At 42.7% G+C, this 21741-nt stretch overlaps 1 protein-coding gene across 2 annotated transcripts in view; it reads left to right on the top strand.

Moving 5' to 3' along the window:
• TGFBR3 (transforming growth factor beta receptor 3) overlaps window positions 1-21741 on the top strand; it is a 195393-nt gene that overhangs the window by 165411 nt on the left and 8241 nt on the right. The window contains exons 13-16 of one of the 2 annotated variants that reach the window (XM_080800856.1): window positions 1440-1739; window positions 4644-4755; window positions 14272-14313; window positions 16546-16653. In XM_080800856.1, the coding sequence (XP_080656982.1) occupies window positions 1440-1739; window positions 4644-4755; window positions 14272-14313; window positions 16546-16653 (562 nt within the window). Of the gene's footprint in view, window positions 1-1439; window positions 1740-4643; window positions 4756-14271; window positions 14314-16545; window positions 17777-21741 lie in introns of those variants that run through there. The other variant, XM_080800857.1, reaches the window with a different exon arrangement.

Consider the following 21741-nt stretch of genomic DNA (forward strand, 5'->3'; position numbering starts at 1 on the left):
CAAGGCCACATCTTGGGTTTAGTTGACTTGATGCTGTGGCTACAGTGAAATAGTAAAGAGAAAATGGGCTAGAGGTCAGAAGACCTGGGTTTAAGGCTTGGTTTTATCCAGTGCTTCCAAGGAAGAATTTTGAACACGTCGTCTATCCTGTATGTTCATTTTTTTCCTCCATTTATCAAAAGGAGATTAAACCATTTATCTCACCAGATTGTTCAGATGGATTGAGCTTTAAGGCCCACAAAGTGATGTGATAACAATCATCTTCATTGCTGAGTGTCTTGTAGTTAACCACGGAGGCATCTTTCAAAATAGTGCTGTGTCCTCAGAGCCCCATGCGATGTCAGGGGTTTCCCCTGGGTTCTCAGAATGGAAAGTGTGTTTATATCTCCACGTCTTTGGAAAGGATTCTGGGGCTATTGGCTTTTGGTTAGGACTAACTTTATTTCTAAAGTGTTTAAGTTTATTTTGATCCTAAGTTTAGTCAAGGAATGAGGCAGGGAAACGCAGTTCACGCAGCGATCCATGTGTCACCAAATGGAGAATCCACTCTGGCCTGGGGATTTTAGCTGAGTTCAGGATAGTTGAGGTTTGAATTCTGTTTATACTTGGCCAAACACCACTTCCTGTTTCTAAAGAAAAGAACCTTAACAAGGTTTGGACCTAGCCCATACAAATGTTTTGTAAGAGGGAAGTATAATGAGTTGGAAACATTTCCAGATTAGATTTCCCTTAAAATACCCTTGGGCTTAAAGAGTGAAGGGAGAGTACTTGGCAAGGCCTGGTTTGGACCTGTGAGCAGCTAGGACACTTTGCCAGGCTTGTGATCGCCACCAGATTGCAACGGTCCCTAACATCAAACCCCAGAGGCCGCTCTCCCTGCTCGCTATGAAGCAGGACTTGAGAGCAATCTGTAGCTTTGCTGCAGTGTTGTAGGCTCATTCTGGCTCATGGCAGTTTAGAAGTTCAGTCCTCTCTGCCTGGGTTAAATAGATTCTGCCTCTGTACTTTATTTTGTGAGTAGTTCTGAAAAATAGCTTGCTTTACAGGTGGTACACCATTGAGACATGACCCGGTATTATGACGTTCGGGGCTTCGCCTGTTGGTGTTTTGTTTATTTTGGAAAATCTGCTTTAGGTGCATGCCATGCTTTTGTTTTTATCTCCCAGAAGACTTATGGAAGGTTGAAGGGACTTAATTCATCTTGTATTGGACTCTTCCAGACTGGCATTTGAACTAAATAATTCACTGTCGTCATCCATACCAAGTTTAGATGGGAGACATCTTTTTTCAATGAGTATATGTTACTTTTGTAATTAGAAAGGAGACAAGATAAGTATGTCATGAAAATCAAGCCGTGTCCCTCATCAGAAGCACCGTGTAGCCTAAAGTGGAAATAACAGGCCCGCTTGGTTCTGATTGGTCTTTCTGCTCTTTTGTAGGTGTCTGTCACTAAGGCTGACCAAGAACTGGGATTTGCCATCCAGACATGCTTTATCTCTCCATATTCAAACCCTGATAGGATGTCCGATTACACCATCATTGAAAACATTTGTCCTAAAGACGAATCTGTGAAATTTTACAATCCCAAGAGAGTGCACTTTCCAGTCCCGCAAGCTGAGGTGGACAAGAAGCGGTTCAGCTTTGTGTTTAAGTCCATTTTCAACACCTCACTGCTCTTTCTACAATGTGAGCTCACGTTGTGCACCAAGAAGGAAAAGGACCCCCAGAAGTTACCTAAGGTTAGTGGGCCTTCATCCATCTCTATGTTATTTTGACATTTTTAGGTGAGGCAGTGACCTGCCGGAGAAGTTTAATCACGAGTTATTGCAGGTTGAGGTTTTTGGTTTGGGAACTGCCCAACCGAAGTAATAAAATCTGTGTTAGCAGGGAACCGGGAGTTTTATGGAGTCTTAGAGAATAAATCCCAACAGTATGACTTTTTTTTTCCGTGCATACTACTTAGTAGTATCTTACAAATGATAAATCAAGACTGTTTTCCATGAGGGAGAGGTCTGGCTTTATCTTTGCAGTTGGGATAGTGTGCAGCGCCAGAAGCACAGAGAGCCGAAAGGACACATTCAATGTGAGGATTAATTTTCCCAGGTCCCGCTGAGACCCGTATTGCAATTGTTTTTTGACCTTCTCTGTGTGAATTATAAGGTTGACTTGTCTCAGGAGGACTTCTAACGGAAACTAACAAACATTTTAATTTTTCTCAGCTTCGTATTGGCTCATTGTGTTTGCCTCCTATCCCTCCCCATATTAAACATTCTGTTGCCACAACAGAAATCAGAACACTTTGACCTCACCGGAGTGACTGTGTAGGAGGGAGTCTGCAAGGTTAATGACGATACCTCATAAGTTGGGCCTGGTGCGAGAAAGGTGTCTTCTGCCATAGTTTTGTGTCTGTGATCTGCCATGATTATTTATAATTCCATACGTGCATTTCTTTTGTAATTATCTCACACAGTGTCAGCTGACTCTGCCATGATTATTTATAATTCCATACGTGCATTTTTTGCAATTATCTCACACTCAGCTGACTTATAAGACTTCTGTAGTCACATATCTAAAACTGATGACTGAGCGGTATCAATAAATGTATGTATGAAATTCTCTCTTAATATGTAGGTTGTACGATAGGGGGACAGAGGGAGGAGGAATGATTACATTATTGGGGCTAGGTTACCACTAATCTGAATGCTTTACACTGTTATATTCCCCTGGGCATCCATTTCTCTGACAACACCGAAGAAAAATTTATACTGGGTATGAAAATGTTGCAAATCTGGTCATAATCATTTGGGAGCATGAATGTGTAAGGTGATTCAGACCATGTTCTTTAGGTTGCTTTTGGCAATATGGATGCTGTAGCCTTCGCCTTCCAGTGGCCATCAGTGGACTGTGGCAGAGGGTCACTGAGTGCTTGGCTGGGAGACACAGCTGCTCCCTGCAGCTGGAGGATGACTTTAAGGAGTGAGGGATTTAGGAGGGGAGGCCTGGCCGTTACTCTAGGGGTCTTCATGGGTGGCTTGGTTGTTACCTCTCTCTGAGCCTGGCCTGGCACCACCCGTAGCATGTTAGCGTGTAAAAATTAACCCTAGCGTTTCCTTCCACAACATTCTGCAGAGAGCTCCAAGTCTCAGTGGATGACATGGGATGGGACCCTAAAGTCCCTACTTACACCCAAGGCACAAAAAACTAGAAAGAGCATGGGGACTGAGAAGGATGGCTTGCTGCTTACTAACAGAACTTGAAGCAAGTCCCCTGACCTCTGAGAGTGCATGGCCTCACCTGTAAGAGTGAAGTAAGAGTGCCTGACTCCTCTCGAGAGCAGAGGAGCGACAGAGGTATAGGTGTGACAACAGTCCACCGTTGATAAAGCAGTGGCTTCCGATAAGCTATTACCACTGTCTTCGTGTTTACTGCTTGTGGTTAATATCTCCACAGTTCTAGTGACTTCTCAGATGATAGAGCCAAAGAGTCTTTCTAGGAGGAGTTCTCAAAGATCGTTGAGTCCGGCCCTTAGCTGAGGAAACGAAGGCCGGAGTTGGGTATCTTGTTCGGGGTCGAGCTGTGAGTTGGACGTACACTCGTTAGCCCTTACTTAACTGAAGAACTAACAGCACAGTAAGAAGGCTTTTCCTAAAATGCAAATCTTTGCAATAATGAGGCCTTTCTTGTTTCCCTGTGCAAGAGGCTTGTGTGTTAAAACCTTTCCCTGGGTTTTGAGGGAGAGGGAGGGCTTGTCTTCCTACAGTATGTTGCTCAGAGCAGCAATGACAATAAAGTCAAAACACTGTGATTGGAAATTTTTGTGATTGGAAATTCATTGGCTTTGGGGGATGGCTTGCTCTAGGCTCTTTAAAGGCTAGATCTGTTTCTTCACAACAAAAGCAGGTAGAGGTCTTTGAGTTTAACCTATTGATGAGCGTAGACAAGGAACTAAAGTTATTTGAAAGAAAAAGGGACTGGAGTGTGATCACTTTTTAAAAACAGGTAAACAAGTCTTGGGCGTGCTAATTCTAATTTGGAGGCCTGAAAATAACTGGAAGTAGCTGATCTCATGGTCCCTACACCTGGGTACGGGTCCCCAGGGCTCCAGTTTGGAACACTGTAGCCGACAACCCTGGAAAGCTTCATTTTCAATGAGCCGATACTAGGATTTAAAAAATCAAACAAACTGGACACCGTGATTACCTTTTTGGACAAGACATGTAGAATCTGTCACTTTCATAATGCAGCATGTGACATTTCCCACAAGCACAAATCACAAACAGGAACCATTTTTGTGAAGCCGGCTTGGTGAAGGGCCAACACTCATCATATAGTTTCTTTACTTTTCAGACTAAATAACGCTAAAACCTCTAGTTGTTTTGTGGGAAGATGGGGAAGAAAGGCAGTGTTTATAAGCCATCCAGTGATATTTGAATCTTCCAAGTGCAGCTGAGACTGTATCTGCTGGGTCTGCCACTCGTCTCCCAGATTATTTATGGTTCTTTGGGAAACCCCCAGATCTCCTGTTTTTCTGTGGTAAACAGCTGGGAGCTGTCTGATAAGGGGCGCAGAACAACTATGCAGGCTGGGCTGGTGCAGGGCTCCTCAGAGTGACCCCTGACCCTCTTTGCTCTGCTTCTCTGCAGTGTGTGCCCCCAGACGAAGCCTGTACTTCACTGGACGCCTCAATGATCTGGGCCATGATGCAGAATAAGAAGACATTCACCAAGCCCCTCGCTGTGATTCACCAGGCTAAAGGTGCGTTTTGGGAGGCTCAGTCAAAGATGAGGGGCCTGAGGGCTGCTCATTTTAAGAAGCTCCAGCATTAAAGCAATTAAAATGAAGCAGCTCCAGCACAGTAAATCAAAATACAATTGTAGTCAAAAGAGACATTAAAGGCTGGGCTCCTACATGGCTCAGTTGGTTAAGCATCTGACTTCAGCTCAGGTCATGGGATCAAGTCCTGAGTTGGGCTGCCTGCTCAGCGGGGAGCCTGCTTCTTCCTCTGCCCCTCCCCCTGCTCATGTGCTCTCTCTAAAACAAACAAACAAATAAATAAATAAATAAATAAAACCCTTAAGGGCCAATTAGTAATTTTAGAAAAGGATTTTTGCTAAAGGAGCCTTTTATTTAGTCGGGTCTGTTCTGCCATATGGCTAAGTGATTAGTGATAGGTTTGCCAGTGATTTCCTCTTTAAATATTAGATCAGAGTCAAAGTTGTCCCTATCCCAACGTCATTCTCCCTTGCCATTCAGATATATTCCTCAAGTACGCAAGAAAAGCTCTGAGTTCCTCCTCGCATACCAGGATTGAACAGCCCACAGCCCATCTTTCATGATCTCCTGGCAGTGTTTGTGCTGAGTACAAGCAGTCCCAGGGCATCCTGATCGCAGATGCCTTTGGTGGGGGAGGGTGTTGTGTATGTGAATACCATCCATCTTAGGTCAGAGCAGAAGGAAGGTTGAGAGCCACTGTCCAAATGCATTTTTGTAATTCAGGTTTCCAAATTGTACACAGTCACATTTGTTGCTTGAAGCCAAAGATGTCTCTTCCTACACACACACACACACACACACACACGCACGCACGCACGTGCGCGCGCATTCGGCAGTCTGTACTTTCTCGTAGGAGGAAAGGAAGGATGCATCCTTGGAGGTCTGGCTTCAGGTGGCCAGGCCAGGCAAAGCCAGACCTGGTGTAGGCCACATCAGCCGAACCAATAGAGAAGCAGAGTCGTGCTCCATGAGGGTGTTAGGAATGGACCTGAGGCCCACTGGACTGTGGAGAGCACCTGATGGGGACGGACATCCTGGCTGAAGGGCACGGATGGGCAAGAACACAGCAGACAATTGGCAACATCTGATGAGGGTGGGGGCAAATGCACATTTGGGCTGTCTGGGCAGCTACGTTTGTCACTGTCTGAAAACAACCTGCGACTATCTTAGAAACATTGCCGAAGGGTGCCAAACGAAGAGAAGTCTGGGAGAGTAAAAGTGGGTTCCTAGCCTCTGGGGTTAGACATTTCAGGGCTTGGTCTCCAGGCCTCCTTCCACCACCCTGAGGGGCGAGGAGGAGCATGGCCCTGGAGCCTTGATAAAAGCCACCCAGCATCCTGTCTCTGGTTGGTGAGCATTGGCTGAGAGACCTGCTGGGTGGAGCTGATACCAGGTGTAGGCTTGGAGGCAACCCTGGGATGGCCTTTCTGATCTAAGCACTGTTGGATTTGGCAAGGCAAGGTAGCAGGGGCTAAGAGAAGAGGCACACAGTACCTAATAGTAGAACAGAGGCACGTGGATGCTGTCTACTTTATTCTTTGGTGGCGTGACCTTTATGCAAATAGTAGAGCCATTCTTCCTGCCACATCTGGTGGTGGCATCTGCCCTCTTCTTAGGGGCATGCTCACTTTGGAAGGGCAAGAGAGGATCATGGGGAGGGTATGGCTTTTGAGTTAGGAGCCTGGGGCACAGCTCTTAACTTTCCCTGCTAACTGGCTATGGGACTTTGGAGATCTCTCCTTATGTCCTTGACTTTAATTTTCTTTATCTAGAAAAGGAAGGGTTTAGACCAGATGGCTTCTTGAGACCCTTTCAGCTGTAACACAGCTATACTGTTTGAAGAAGCAAACTAGTTTTTAATTCATTTCCCAGCCATCCTGAAGGTGGTGTGAAATGTACATATTAGATGTTCATTAGTTCCTCAGCAACACTTTTTGTTGTTGCTGTTTGTTTTGCTTTGGTTGGTTTTCAGCCATTTGAAACAGTGTGCCAGCCACAGTCTTTCTTTAAATGGATTGCCCAGGGGCACCTGGGTGGCTCAGCTGGTTCAAGCCCTGCATTGGGCTCCATGGAGCCTACTTTAAAGGAAGGAAGGAAGGGAAGGAGGGAAGGAGGAAGGGAGGGAGGGAAAAAAGGAAAGGAAGAAGGAAAGAAAGAAATTGTTTTTTAAATTTATTGCCCAAAGAGTTCCCTGTTTATTGGGTCCAGGGGAAGGAAATAAGTGAATTAATTGGATTGCAAAGTATATCACATTTGGGCAACAGCTGGCTGCACTTTGTACTAATAACAACCATTACCTTGTATTCCCATCTGTTATTCTTACCTGTTTCCAGAGATGTAGTTCTGTGAGTAATTGATGGCAGCAGCTTGCTTTTTTTCTATGCCCGACAATAATTGGGCATTAATATTGCAGTAGTATAACTTCTAGTAATTCATGCATGCTTCTTTTAAGTTTGGTGGTTTTTTCCTAAGCAATTCCTCTTGTAAATTAGGTAATTACTTTTATTTAAGCTTAGTGTAATTATCCTGAAAGTTCAGTGGTTTTTTTTTTTTTTTACATTGAAGTTCAGGAGGAAATTTTACCAAATATCAAAGCAGTTTCACGAGATTTGCTAATGGAGAGTAGATTTTAGCAGAGAAGCGTGTTGTGAAGAAAGTTCATTGCTTAGGTTTGTTAAACAAATGAAGGTTAGCGGATGGGCCAGCTTCCCAGGAGCCGTGTGCAAATGTGCTTTCTAACTGCACTGAGTGGGGTCAGTTTTCTGGCAGTTTTCAGCTCTGTGAGTGACTCTTCCCACCTTCTATGTTTATTTTCTTTTGACTCTGAAATCATTTCTCCAGGATGCAGGCTGTTGGAGTCTGTGCTTTCCCTTTGCCTCTCCGTGAATTGGAATAGTCAGTTGAAATGGGAATGTGACCATTAGCCTAATAAAGTTAGTTGATTTGAATAGTAACAGGGTCATGAATGTTCTTCCTGCCAGCTTTGTGTTACTTTTGTAAGCCACAGACTCCATAGTATCTCCAGAAGTATCTCTTACCAGAATGAATTTTGGGGGTAAAAATTGCCCAAGCAGTGGGATGTTTCACTGTCCTTTGAACCACACTGGTACTCTTTGAAGGCTGTGCCAAAGTTCCAGGTCTTCATGGTCATTTAGTCCAGCTTATTTTTTTAACACTTGGGTTTTCTGGGGCAACAGCAGCTGAAGTCTCTGGGTATCAGCTTCACAGCCAAGCAGAGAGCTGCTCTGTAGCTCCTAAAGCCAATGGCATGGACACATTTCAGGTGGTGTTTCTTCCTTCTGTGGACAGAGAGAATAGGCCGTCAAGACTAACTAATTCTGGGTCCCTCCTCTGGGCCACCATTTTTAATGGAACTTGCCTGTGCTTCTGCAGCACATAGCCGCCATCTCAGTCCTTTGGGAACCAGCACTGGGTTAACATTCTTTTGCTGCTAAAACTTCCAACATGGTGGTGCCGGTGGTGATGATAGTCAAAGAGATGACAACCGTGATTATCTTTCATTTATTGAGCATTTACTTAGTAAAAAGCCCTGTGCTAAATCCTTTGTATGGATACTCGTATTTAATCCTCATAGCCCTTCTTCGAGCCAAGTATAAAGCAAGATTAAGTAACTTGACCAGGGTCACACCACATATAAATAAATGGTGGATCTGGGTTTCAAATCCAGGCACTCTGATTCTAGTTTGTGCCTTCCTAAACCCTTTGCCTTGTGCTAGGTGGAGGTTGATTCTAGTTTTTAATAAACTACAAGCAACATAGGCATCTCTCCACACCCTCTTCCCACTGCCTCCTCCTGTTCATGCCGTATATATCGCATTCAAGTTCACACCCAAATACTCTAATTGATTATGAACTGAAAAGAAGATGAAGACTTTTAGGAAACATGTCTGTTCTCCAAAGGGTAAGATGTTGGGGAAAATGTAAGCTGTTTAAGGGAGTATTAAAATTTAGAAGTTCTGTGACTTTGAATTGTAACTCACAAAAAAGTCCAGAAAACATGCATACTTTATGCATATTATGGTTTATGGCAAAACAATTAAAATAGTTGAGGTAGTGCCGTGCTACCATATTTTCTGAAATAGTTTGAAGTATAGGCATGTTAGTGCTGTTTGCTTTGGAGGCTGTGAGCAGTTTTGTGGCCTTTGAGAACACTAGGGCTTACACAATAAAAATGGCTATACCACGTCAGTGATAGTTTTTTGAGAATGGTGAAAGGGAAGAGTGATCATTTTTCTGAAATTCAGGGCACATACAAAAAAAAAAAAAAAACGAGTGAGAAAGGACAATAAACATCATCCCCAAATATGCCATGAGTTACGTATGGTGTGTAATTCTTAGCAAGTTGAATGTTCAAAATACTGAATTTCCACTACATAACTTTTTAAAAATAAGTGTGCTCAGGACAGCACCTGGCATATCATGGGCACTCAGTAAATATTAATTTCCTTTCCTTCCTCTTAACCTCTCAGCCAAACTAGGTTTTTTGGGGGGAGTGGGGGTGGAAGGGGAATGAAAGGGGAATGAAAGGGAAAGTTGTGAACGTCGATTGGAATTTAATCCAAGAGAGGCGTTACTTTTTGGAACACGTTTGATTTTTCCAGAACAAAAATACTCTAATGCACCCAGCCAGGTTTTGTCCTCAGGCTGAGGTAGAGATGAGGAGAAGCTGAGTAAAAAGATGGTAGAAATGCTTAATGGACAGACTAAGTCATTCAGTCTTTACCCAAGGGAGAGGGATACCGTAGGGACTTTTTACTTTGGAATATATATATATCAAATATATACAAAAATAGAATAGAATTGTAGAATGAATCCCATGAATCCTTCTTCTGGTTTCAACAACTACCCATTTATGGCCAAACTTGTTTTCTCACTTTCTGTCCCTGGATTGTTTTGAAGGAAATCCAGACATGTCATCTCATCCATAAATATTCCAGTGTGGCACCTCTGAAAGTTAAGAAACACTAAAAGATTGGGGCTCCTCGCTGGGTCGTTTGGGGGGAGCATGTAACTCTTGATCTCAGGGTTGTGGGTTCAGGTTCCATGTTGGGTATGGAGATTACTTAGAAGGAAAAAAAAAATCTTAAAAAAGAAAAAAAAAAAAAAAGCTCTTGGGTAAGGAACCAATGATCAGATCATTTAGGAAGACTACCCTGAAAGCAGCATGAAGATTGGTTTTGGGGAGATGTACGCAGTATTGGGATACACATGACAATTATGGTTATTCCAAAAAATGTTTATTGGTACCTACCATATGCTAGGCATATAGTAAACACATTACCCAGTCCGTAAGGCCTTCACAGTGTCATGCAGAGGTTTACAACCTTGACTCTATTGATGCTTTTGAGCTGGATAACCATTGTAGAGGGCTGTCCTGTGCGTTGTAGGATTTTGAATAGCATCCTTGGCTTCTACCCACTAGGTGCCTGTAGCAAACCCCTCCACTACCCATTGTGATAACCCAAAATGTCTTCAGACATTTCCAAATGTCCTGGTGGGGTGACAGGGGGCAAAAATCACCATAGGTAAGAACCACCAATCAAGTGAAAGGGTGTAGAGGAGTGACCAGACAATTAGAATGAATGCCATAAATATTGAAAGAACCCAGAGAAGGGGTTTGTTTACAATGAAGTTAGTAAAAACTGTATGTTAAAAGAGATCTGCACAGAGGCCTCCTGGGTCTCTAGCCTCTTGATCTCCCTCTCTTTCCCTCTTTGCCAAACACCAATAGATGTGGGTACCGAGTAAACACCTTGTTTCCCTGTGGGCCTGCTCAATCTACCATGTTTAGGAGAACTGAATTGAAAGCTGGAGGCTAAAAGCTGTGGTCCATTACTCATGCATAACCCCAGAAATATCCCGTTTATGAAAACCATGCCCAGCCATCTGAGGAGGGAAATTTGGTTCTAGAGGCAGACCGAATTTTGCTCCAGAGTATATGAAGATATTTAATTCAGAATGTTGATAATAGTTTGTTCTTTCTGCAAATAAATCTTCTATTGTTAACATTCTCTTTGCAGCAATAGCACGGGTTCCTTTCTTACAATTATACCCTTAAACCAAAAGTAAATATTGCTGTGTTCCCCTGTTTTCCTTTCAGCACACCAGCTCTGTTATAGGGTTCCAGTAGAGATCAGACTCCCTAGTCATACACAGGGGTTATTGGGGATTTTTGGAACAAAAAAAAGGATAAAATCCTATAACCTCAGTGCTGCAGCTTGTACTTGTTATTGTTTATGGAGAAACTTCACCCAGGGGAAATAAGCAACAACTGTTTCTATTTAGCTCTGAGAGAAGGCCCCTATTTGGGGTGGGGGAGAGGGATTAGATCATAGGCTAAGTCCATTAAGAATTTTAAAACAATGCCATCCATCACACAGGCCTTGCTCTAAAACCCACATTCTCACATGTGAGGTCTCCTTAGGGGAGAGTCATTATTTAAAACCACTTAGGGATTCTGAGCGACAGAGTTCAGCCATGGGCGATTGGCTGGATGGAACTCTTCCCAGAAATGTGTATATTTCTCATATGATGAAGACTATAGAGACCTTTAAATGCCTTTGGACTTAGTTCAGTGAATCCAACCACTGCTTCTTGGAAGTAGAGTTTTGTGGTGAGATACCCCTACTTCATAGGATTCTTGGGAGGTTAAAATGAGAAAACTAAGAGAAGGCTTTTTGTCAGTTGTAAAACACTACACACATGTGTAAATGGAAGGCACCACCTTCATTATTTTATCTCTGCCAATAGGCTGATGGGATGAGACTCCTAGGAGACAGTCTCTTGTGTTATTTTGTAGTTGGTCATTGTTCTGCCTCCTGAATTATATTTTCTTAAAAAAAAAAAAAAAGATTTCCTTAAAAGCTTTCACAGTTATTTTAATTTTAGTAATTCTCTTTAAAACCTGAACATATCCTCACCCTGGCACCACCACATTGCACAACTCTGGGGGGCACCATTCCATTGTGGTGGCTTTGCTTCATCCCATGGCATTGCTTCCCCTAGAGCTGGACCCACTCATCCCAGGCTGCAGGAATGTAGGCAGCCCAGCTGAGGTGGTTAATCCCGAGAATTTACAATCCTATGTAGCTTCTTTATTTTTGTAAACATGACCTCAAACACTGCTGGTTTGGTCAGTTTTTCACAATGTCTTTTGCTCCAGTGTGGATTCCGATACAGGGTATGTGTTCCTTCTCACTGAATGAAAATGAAGGTGGAAAGGTACGTGCAGAACACTCACCGCCTGCCGCTCTAACGGGCAGGGTCGGAGTCTGTCCCAGGACGCAGCACCCTTTTTCTGCAGAGGGCCAGCTGCGGGCCAGTTTCAGGTCTGCCTCTCACACAGGCCATACCCTGATGACTCCTGCTGCTCCTACAGCATTGTGGACATGGACAGTATACAAATAATGCACATAGTTATGTTCAAAGGAAACTTGATTTATGGAATAGGTCTGACTTTCACATACCTTTCATATGTCCTAAAATATTATTCTTTAGGGGTTTTTTCCAGTCACTTAGAAATACAGAATGTACTCTTAATTCATAAGGCATGCAAAAATAAGTATTGGGCCATCATACACCGTCCCCTGGTCTGTGCTGTTCTCACCGTGAGTCAGAAGAAGCTTCTTAATCAGTGCTCCCCTGCTAAGGACAGAGCGGCACTCCCCAGTCATGTAGCCTACGAAGCAGAATCTGGAGTTTGGGCTCAGCCCCTGCGCTGATGCTTTCCAGCTGTGACCTTGGGCAAGTCACATGATAGCGGAGTCTCAGGATGCTCGTTTGTAAAATAGTGATAAGAATTCTTTTTCTGCCTCTCTTACAGGCTAGTGTGAACCTCAAATGAGATTTGAACATGAAAGCATTATAGAAATGTCAGAGTATACAAGCACTGTTGTATATAGCCTTATTCCCAGCTCCCTCTGTTGTCTCCATTGTCAAGAAGTACATCAACATTCTAGTCATCCTTCACCGAACATTTCTGGCAGGCCTGTTCCTTGCTAGGCTGAGCCCTGGGATGTCCAGATGAGTAAGAACTATACCCTGCCCTCAGGGCAGAGAAGAATCTAGAGAATTACGATGTGATGGAGTTTTGCGTAGGACACCCGAAGAGTGGCGTAAGCCACACGGGTAGCGGCCGGCCCTGCTGGGGTGGGGTTGTGGCACTGAGAGAGTCAGAGAAGGCCTCCCAGTGAAAACGCCAATAAGCAGGTCTGGGGGAGGAGGGTATTTCAGGGGATGGCTTGCAAAGTGTGATGACCTAAAGCAGCATGGAGAATTTGGGGAGCTTAAATAAGTATGAGGAGCCCAGTGTGGATGAAGGGCCCTTAGGAAAGGAGAATGGGGATATGCTGGTAGAGAAGGAAAGCAGAATTTCTCTGTACCAGGCTGGAGTTTAGATTTTTTTTTTCCCCTATGAGTACAGGAAGTCATGGAGCAGTTTAATCAGGACAATAACATAATCAACTCTGGGCTCTGGAAAATTCACTCTGAGGGAAAATATGGAGGAGGAAATATTTAGGGCAGGAGCCGGGCAATGGGTGGAAACAAGGAGACCAGTTAGGGAAGCTCTATAATAATGTAGATGTTTGATGAAAAGAGTCTGAGGGGCGCCTGGGTAGCTCAGTTGCACCCAGCTCTTGGTTTTGGCTCAGGTCATGATCCTGAGATCGCCCGGCAAGCTCCACTCGGCAGGGAGTCTGCTTGTCCCTCTCCCATCCCCTGGGCCCCTCCCCCAGTGCATGTGTGCACTCTCTCCCTCACTCAAATAAATAAGTTCTTATTTTTTTAAAAAAAGAGCTAAACTATAGGATAATAGCATTAAGGAAAGAAGAATAAAGATACTTTTACAAAACTTATATACACTTTTTAAAAGATTTTATTTATTTATTTATTTATTTGAGTGAGCGAGGGGTGGGGGGCAGAGAGAGAAACCAACCAGACTCTGCTGAGCTGAGCGTGGAGCCTGATGTGGGGCTCAATCTCACAACCCCGAGATGACCTGAGCCAAACAAGAGTGGGATGCTTAACCCACTGAGCCACCCAGGCGACCCCACAAAACTTGTGCACATTAAAAGATTTTTGGAAGTGGAAAAATGTCATGAATATACTGGAGAGATACGGTATTTAAAGGTATTGAATCCTCTTGTAGATAAATACAAAGGTGTATATACACACACACACCCACTTGCTCTCAGACTCAAATTCCTTAAGTTTGCCTTCAAGTTTTCTTCAAATTGGAGAAAGCTGTACAATTGATTGTTAACAAAATGCAACGTTTAACATTTCTGAGTAGCCATGTTAAAGTTTTGACATCTAAAGAGGATAACTGACAACACTTCCACTGAGTATTAACAAATAGGAACATGTCAATCCCTGCTGAGATTGTGATGAACTTTTGCTTTAAACTTGGTTTCTCTATGGAATACATCAAGTTTTTCTTTGTGTGTGTGTGTGTGTGTGTGTGTTTTTTTTTTCCAGAAACAGGTCCAAGCATTAAGGAACCGAGTCCAATTTCTCCACGTAAGTCTTTATCCATCTATTTCGAAAGGAAGCCTCCTGGGCTTTTTATAAAAATGAATTGGTTATGGAGCATTTGGCAAACTTTGAGTTTTGATAAGAAGACCTCTGCTCTCAATCCCTGTCTCCCCCTTTTTCGTAATCTCATACTTTTTCCTTTCCTCTGTCCTTCCTTCATCCTTTCTTTTTTTCTGCCTGCCACTTTTAAATATGAATTTGTTGACCCACTGGCGTGTGTGGCCTTAGTGGGAAGGTAGTAACTTACTTAGCTTTGGAGAGAGTTCATTATTTGCATACTTATCAGTTATGATCTAAAAGCATTAACTCACATCTCTGGGAGTGTTTTGTTTTCCATGTCATCGACAGTAGTTACTTGCTAAAGGAAGATAGTTGCTGTGTCTTTGAGACAATCTCTAGTCCAAGGTGGGTGTGTAAGGAAAGGCGAGGAGGGGACACTTGTAAGAAATAAAGAAAAGAGACCAACTACTACAAAATGGTGTATTGGGATTTATCTGGGCCAATTTTGTCACTCTATGCAGAAGGAAATTCTGACTAAAAAATATTTAGGTGATTTGCCCATGGTTATAACTGGCATTCAGGCAGGACCAGAACCTGGGCTTTCTGGCTTTACACCCAGAGCTCTTCTAGATGATGTTGTTGCCTTGTGAGGAGAATTCTTCCCTACAGCTCTCTAGATTAGTCTCCATGGCTGACCTCATCACATACACATAACAGTCTGGCGAGTTTCTTTATGCAAAGCACTACACTGTTTTAATTAAGTGCCTTAGTTCAGCAGTGTCACCGAAGAGTATCATGAACCTACAAAGAGACACATGGGAAGTGACCCACCCTGATTTTCATAAATGACATCTCCATTTTTAGAATTTCAGAGGAGTTTTACTAAAAACTTTCAATCATGCCCCAGTTTTGCATCTGTAAGCATAAAAAGGCATACCTACAGACTAAATTAAATTGAGTGAATGGTTTGGTTCATCTCAACCTCCAGAGTTCTTCCCAGTTCATATTCCTTCCTCAGGTCCCCAGACCTTTTACAAACTCCTTCTGTTCACTCCCTGCCTTCAGCAGGTGAAGTCGCGCTAGGTCCATTTCCAGAAGTTAACACACCGAAGGGCATATGGCTAGAAAAGTAGCCACCAGGACTTGGAAATTCCAAAATTCCAGAATCTTCAATAGCATGGCATACTTTTCCTGAGCACTTACAAGTTGTGGGGCTGCTCGGAGCAGGGGCGGGTGTGTGTGTCACATTTGTCTATGTAACCAGGTCTTCTACACTGAAGTAAGATGAAAGGCAACGAGATTTAATTTACATAGAGATCAGCCAGAGTCGCTTCTGACTCAAGAGGAACATAGAAATGGGTTCGAGATAGTGGGGAGATCCTATACCTTAAATTTATATTTAAAAAATAGACACCTTAGAAATTGTATTCTGCTGAAAACCCCATCTCTTGGAAGCTGATTTTAACTTCTTATAAATGATTCACAGAACGTAGTTCTCTTAAAGGAAAGGAAATGTTCTATTTCTGTGGCCTGGAATTAATTTCAAATATAAACATCTTTGCCAAGTGGAGGAACAATTGGTTCTATTTATATGTTTTGCTGCCCATAAAACTGACATCATTCCACATCGAGAAGTATTTCCGTCCCCCTCATAGAAAGATCACGGTTGGGAAAGTGTTAAAAAGTGGGTTGTTTTAAATGACACAATACAGAATTGTTAAGATGGAGGGTTTGATCTGAGGGGACCAGTGAAATATTAGAATCTATAGGAATAGTTGATCCTTCCTTACCTTACGTTTCCTCCTTGTCCACCCCCATCTTCCTATTATCTCTCATACCCGTAAGTGTCCATGAAAATGTATTTATAGAATATTTTAAATGTGTTCTCTCTGTGTTTTCCTCTTCTCGTTGTTGAAAGTGTTTGATGAATAAGAAGCATTGTGCCACAGTTTGATAATGGGAGCTCACTTCAGTTTCCAGAGCATCTTCAGATTGAGGGTGTAACCTGCAAACTGAAGCTGTCTTGGAAATCTGATCATTTTGAAAGAAAAAAAATGTGCAAGTTTCACATACATTGCATTTGGTTGGGATTCTCATTTTGGCCTCATTTTCTTAGTCTGTGCCCAGCCTCCCTGACAGTGCTTGTAAAACAAATACAAAGTTGCAACTTCTGGTGCAGACTCACTGAAAGCATGTATTGGCTTCCCTTCCTTGTAGCAGTTTTCCATGGTTTGGACACCCTCACCGTGATGGGCATTGCGTTTGCGGCGTTTGTGATCGGAGCGCTCCTGACGGGGGCCTTGTGGTACATTTATTCTCACACAGGTGAGTGTGACTGTCGAGTATTAGTCCGCATGCGTCCCCTGTGTCTGCCACACAGCAGACGTTTCAGTGTTTCATTGCATGGGTGGGTGGATGGAATAATAACAAACGAGAGAAAGGTCATTCCCACAGTTTGCACTTGGACATATTTTGGCATCAATTGGGTTTTGCAAAAATATAATTTGCTTTAAGCACCGTTAGAAAAGGAATGTTTAAACTATGCTAATTGCCGTTGAGATGTTGGTGAAGGTTAGCTACTAATAAAGCTATTTTGTGGTTAGGGTTTAATTAAAGTAAATTGATGTAGACAAACTGGAAATATAAATCCTTTCCTCAAAGCTCAAGACTTCAGTACAGACATATGAATGGGCAAGGAAGTGAGAAAGGAAGCTAAGATTTTATTACCATATTTGCCAAGAGGTTGAGCACTATCCACCAGAGTCCCCAGTCTCCATGACTTCAACTAGAATTTCTTGACCCTTTTAAAACCCATGCCATGTCCTCTTTGATAAGCATAAAATTCTCATGTCTTTCTTCTATGAAGTTATTTAAATTTTAAAAACAAATTTTCATGAATTGCAAAAAAATAAAAATGGCAAAACAAAGCATTTGTTTTCAAGCTGCGTTCCTCTTTCCCCAAAATTCTGATGTGTCCCCCCACCCCCCACCCCTCCCCTTGCCCCTTCTCCTCAGTCCCAAGGTTGGAAACCTGGCCTGAACAGAGAACCTCTTCTGACCCCAGTACAGAAGACAAGCGTAGCAAGGGGAGTCTAGTGCAGTGGGGGAAAAACAAATAGACTGCCCTTACGTTGCTTCTTTCTTAGTTTCCTTGCAGATGGTTATAGCAAAGAATGACATCCATTTGGGGGTATGTCTAGTGAGCTAGTTGGGCTTCTGTGTCCTTGGATCCTTGCCATTTACACTGTGAACCCAGGTAAATTGTGCTTGATTGATCAGTCAGAGGCCATGGCCTTTTTGTTTAGAATTTCATTAATTTTGGGGGCGCCTGGATGGCTCAGTAGTTAAGTGTCTTGCCTTTGGCTCAGGCAATGATCCCAGGAGCTTGTTTCTCCCTCTCTCCCCCAACCCCGCTTGTTTTCCTTCTCTCGCTGTGTCTCTCTCTGTCAAATAAATAAATAAAATCTTAAAAAAAAAAAAAAGAATTTCATTAATTTTCCACTGAACCAATGAACGCCCTCATCTTTGGCCTTACCTTGGACCATTCAACCAGACAAGCTGAAAAGAAGACTGCTTTAAAGGAAGGAGAAGCACAGAAGGGCATTTTGAGAAGTCATAGCTTAATCCTTAGCAGAATTTTCACTTCAAATACTGCATCCTCCAGATGAGTCATTTTAGATTATGACAGGAGGAAAAATCCTTTGTGCCTAGCTTGGGGAAGTCACACAATCCACAGCAAGAGTTGAGGAGAGTGTGATAGTGGGGCTTTGAGTTCTCAGATTCTTGTTCCTAGTCAGTGACATTTGAGGGAGGTCCGTTTCATGTGAGAGAGAGAAAAATAAGACTCTTAATCTTAAATGTAATGATTCTGAGGATATACAAATGTCTGTGAATCGGTTTAGGAATATTCTTCCGTGGGAATGGCTCATACAAGCACCAGAAGAGAAAGCGTTCTGCAGAGTAGCATTTTAGAGTAAATAATTTGTCACGGGAATACGGACACTTTCAGATCTCAGACAAGCTGTTTCTCACAATCTTTCCCAATCTCCTGCGTTGCTGGGAGGTTCTAGGACTGTTGGCCGCTTCTGCTGTATGTTGGGAATGAACTTGAAATTATGCCAAAAAGACCCTATAGCCCTGAGGATTTTATATGGGCTTAACATGTGCCCACTGAGCCCTGACTCCCCTTGGCCATCGAGCTACACCCTCAAACCCTGAGAGTTCATCTCAGGCCCGAGGCCAGGTCCAGCTACCGCATGGCCCTTACTCTTGGCACACACCCCACTGAACTCACGCTGATAATCCCCAACTCCTGTGCAGAGCCAAGCTCACAAACCTGATAAAAAGCAAAGTGTGGTTTTACGCCCTTTATTGCTTTGCTCATTACATTCCCAGGTTTATTGTTCCTGCTCCCTCCCCCCACAAACCAGGGACTGAAGGGGAGGAGTTTTTACATTTCGTTAATATAGAAATAGGCTTGGAAATAGATGAAAGAAAAACAAAACCCCAAACCCTTCCTGTTATGGTTTCCAGCAATATAAATTACACTGATTTGGAAATTAAAAGGTTTATAGACACTGTCGTTTGGGCTCTAACCCTGCTAGCATCACACGTGATATAGCTTCAGAATGAATTTTTACTAATAGCCATAGCCTCTGGTTCATTTTAAAGACTTCTCCTTCGGGAAACCAACATCACATGAGTGTGAAAAAGGCTCACTTCAGAACCCAGTGGCACTATCCTGTCCAGAACTCCTCTGGTTTCATACCTGGATCAGCGAAGCAGCAAGTTTAGATGAAGAGAAATCATAATGCAGTAGCCAGTGGAGAGAAATGTGTATACAAACACAGATTTGGTGCATTCAATTTCCACAGTAATCTAAGCTGTGGAACGCAGACCTTATATGGCATAATTTCGGGGTTCAAGCAGCATCTGCCTCTGTGTCTAACATAACCCTTAATTTAGACAGATTCTCTTTGATTACGCTTTCTGTTCCATCTGAACACAGAGCACAAAACCAAGTCACACGTTTGAATTGGGGATATCTGCTTACGTACCTGGAATGTGTGTGAGTCTAAGAAAGCTGAGTCCCTACTTCTTCATATCGTAGCTTTGGGCATCGTGAGGGATGCATCCTTAAGGCTATATTAACCCTGTTGTGTGGAAAACTCCATTCCTGAAGCTTATGTTCTCAAGGAGCCGTTGGAATGGAAATGGTCCTAGAAAGGAGCCGTAGAATCTTGATGCTGCTAAGAGCCCTGCTGGTTTAAGAGTCCCAAACCTGTGGTCCATGAAGGGTTTTTTGAGGTCGGGGCAAAATTATTTACTTTTAATTTTTCGTAAAACTTTCTAATCGTATCACAGTAGTACCTGCATTAAAGGCTAAAATAGTTCTGTAAGAACTGCTATTCATGCTATGAAGAACATGAGCCCCCTCCTGCCTCACTCCCTTTTCTTGCTCCTCAGAGCACCATTTTTGACTCTTAGCTGATTATTTTGGACATTAATCCATATATCAAAATAATAGTATAATATCACTACTTCTTAACTTACCAGTTATAGGCCTTTTCTGTCCACCTCCTACAATGGAGAATTTAGTTCTTTTTCATCCCTCTGCCCCAGTTATACATTCATGCCCCTGATTGCTCCCCTGTCGCCACCATTCTCTGGACAGAATTATGCTGAAATTTGGGGTTGATCAGTATTTAGTGTTTATATTACTATGACTACCTAAATGCTAAGCACAGTTTAGCTATGTAATATTATTGTTCCTTCTGCATGATTTTTTTTTTTTTTTTGAGAGAACATGCGAGTGGGGGCATAGGGGGCTGTGTGCAGAGAGAGAGAGGGAATCCCAATGTGGGGCTCAGTCTCACAACCCTGAGACCACGACCTGAGCCAAAACCAAGAGTTGGACGCTTAACTGACTGAGACATCCAGGCACCCCATTCCTGCCTGACCTTTAATTTTCCCTAGAATTAATGATTATCTTCCCTTCCCACACACATTAGCTTAGTTTTCTGTATACTTCTCACTAATTCATCTGTTGACTCTCAGCCAGTAGACTCAATCTCTTAACACATTCAGGTAACGGATCTTCTACTGATTCCTTTCCTTCACTAAATCTTTCCTGGAGCCTTCCTTCTTACCTGTTTCTGTCCGAACTGGTCACCCTCTCTGTTTGGACACTGCTGTCTTAGATTCTTTCACCACCATTCTTGGGGTTCCCTGCACTTTGGAATTTTGAATGGCCTGCGTCATCTAACCCATGTCTTCCTCCTCCTTCGTGGGAAAGGTGCATAAGAAGTAAATGTTTGTCATACCTTGCATATCTGAAAATATCCTCAGTTTATACAAACACATGGTAGGTAGTTTGACAGAGTATAGGATTTTAGGTCATAAATAATTTTCCTTCAGAACTTTAGAAGCACTCCTCATTGACCTTTACCTCTGCAGATTGCTTTTGGGAAATTCAAAGCCATTCAGGTTCCTGGCCTGTTTTTTTGTTATTGTGGTTTGGTTTGGTTTGGTTTGGTTTGGTTTTTTCTGGAAGAAATTTTACAACAGTCCTTGATTTAGGTGTATTTTCTTATCTTAATGCCAGGCATTAACTGAGTCCTTTAGTCCAGAAATGCAAGTCCTTGAGCATTAAGATTTTTATAATTATTTGTTTTCTCCTATTTTCTGTGTTCTCCCACATTTTAGAAATCTATTTGGAATTGACCCTCTTGGGGCACCTGGGTAGCTCAGTCAGCTAAGCATCCTACTCTTGATTTTGGCTCAAGTCATGATCTCAGGGTCATGCAAACAAGCCCCTCATCAGGTTTTGCACTCAGCAGGAGTCTGCCTGAGATTATCTCCCTCTCCCTCTGCCCACCCCACCCCCTTTTTCTCTCTCTCAAAAAGAAAAAAAAACTTTTGAATGATCCCCTAATTTTCCTTTTTCTGTTTTCTACTTTTTTCCCTTAATTTCTAAGAGATCTCTTCACCTTTATCTTTTAGTTTCCTACTGAATTTTTAAATACTGTATTCAAATATTTAAATTCCAAAACATTTTTCCTATGAATTAAAAGTATATACCCTATTTTTATCTTATGGGTATAATATCTTACCTCTCTGAGAATACTAACATAGGATTATTTAAGAATGAGTAAGTTCTGAGCTTGTGGATGGGAACTTCCCTTAGGGTGATCTGCCTAGGCCTTTTATGAAAGAACTCCTGATAACAAACACATCTTTAGATCTTTCCTCTTGAGCTCCTCAGGTTTTCCTCCTAGAGGGTATAGATCTGGCTGTCCGTGTTCTGGGGGTCACAACATTCAATATCTGTGACATTCATTTAATCCTCTTTCAGCTGGGTTCTCTGCTCTCCCCTGTCCTGGTGTTGATCAGACTCTTGGTTTTATCTTCTGG

The sequence above is a fragment of the Martes martes genome, assembly GCF_963455335.1.
Source record: "Martes martes genome assembly, chromosome: 4".
NCBI classification, from domain to species: domain Eukaryota; kingdom Metazoa; phylum Chordata; class Mammalia; order Carnivora; family Mustelidae; genus Martes; species Martes martes.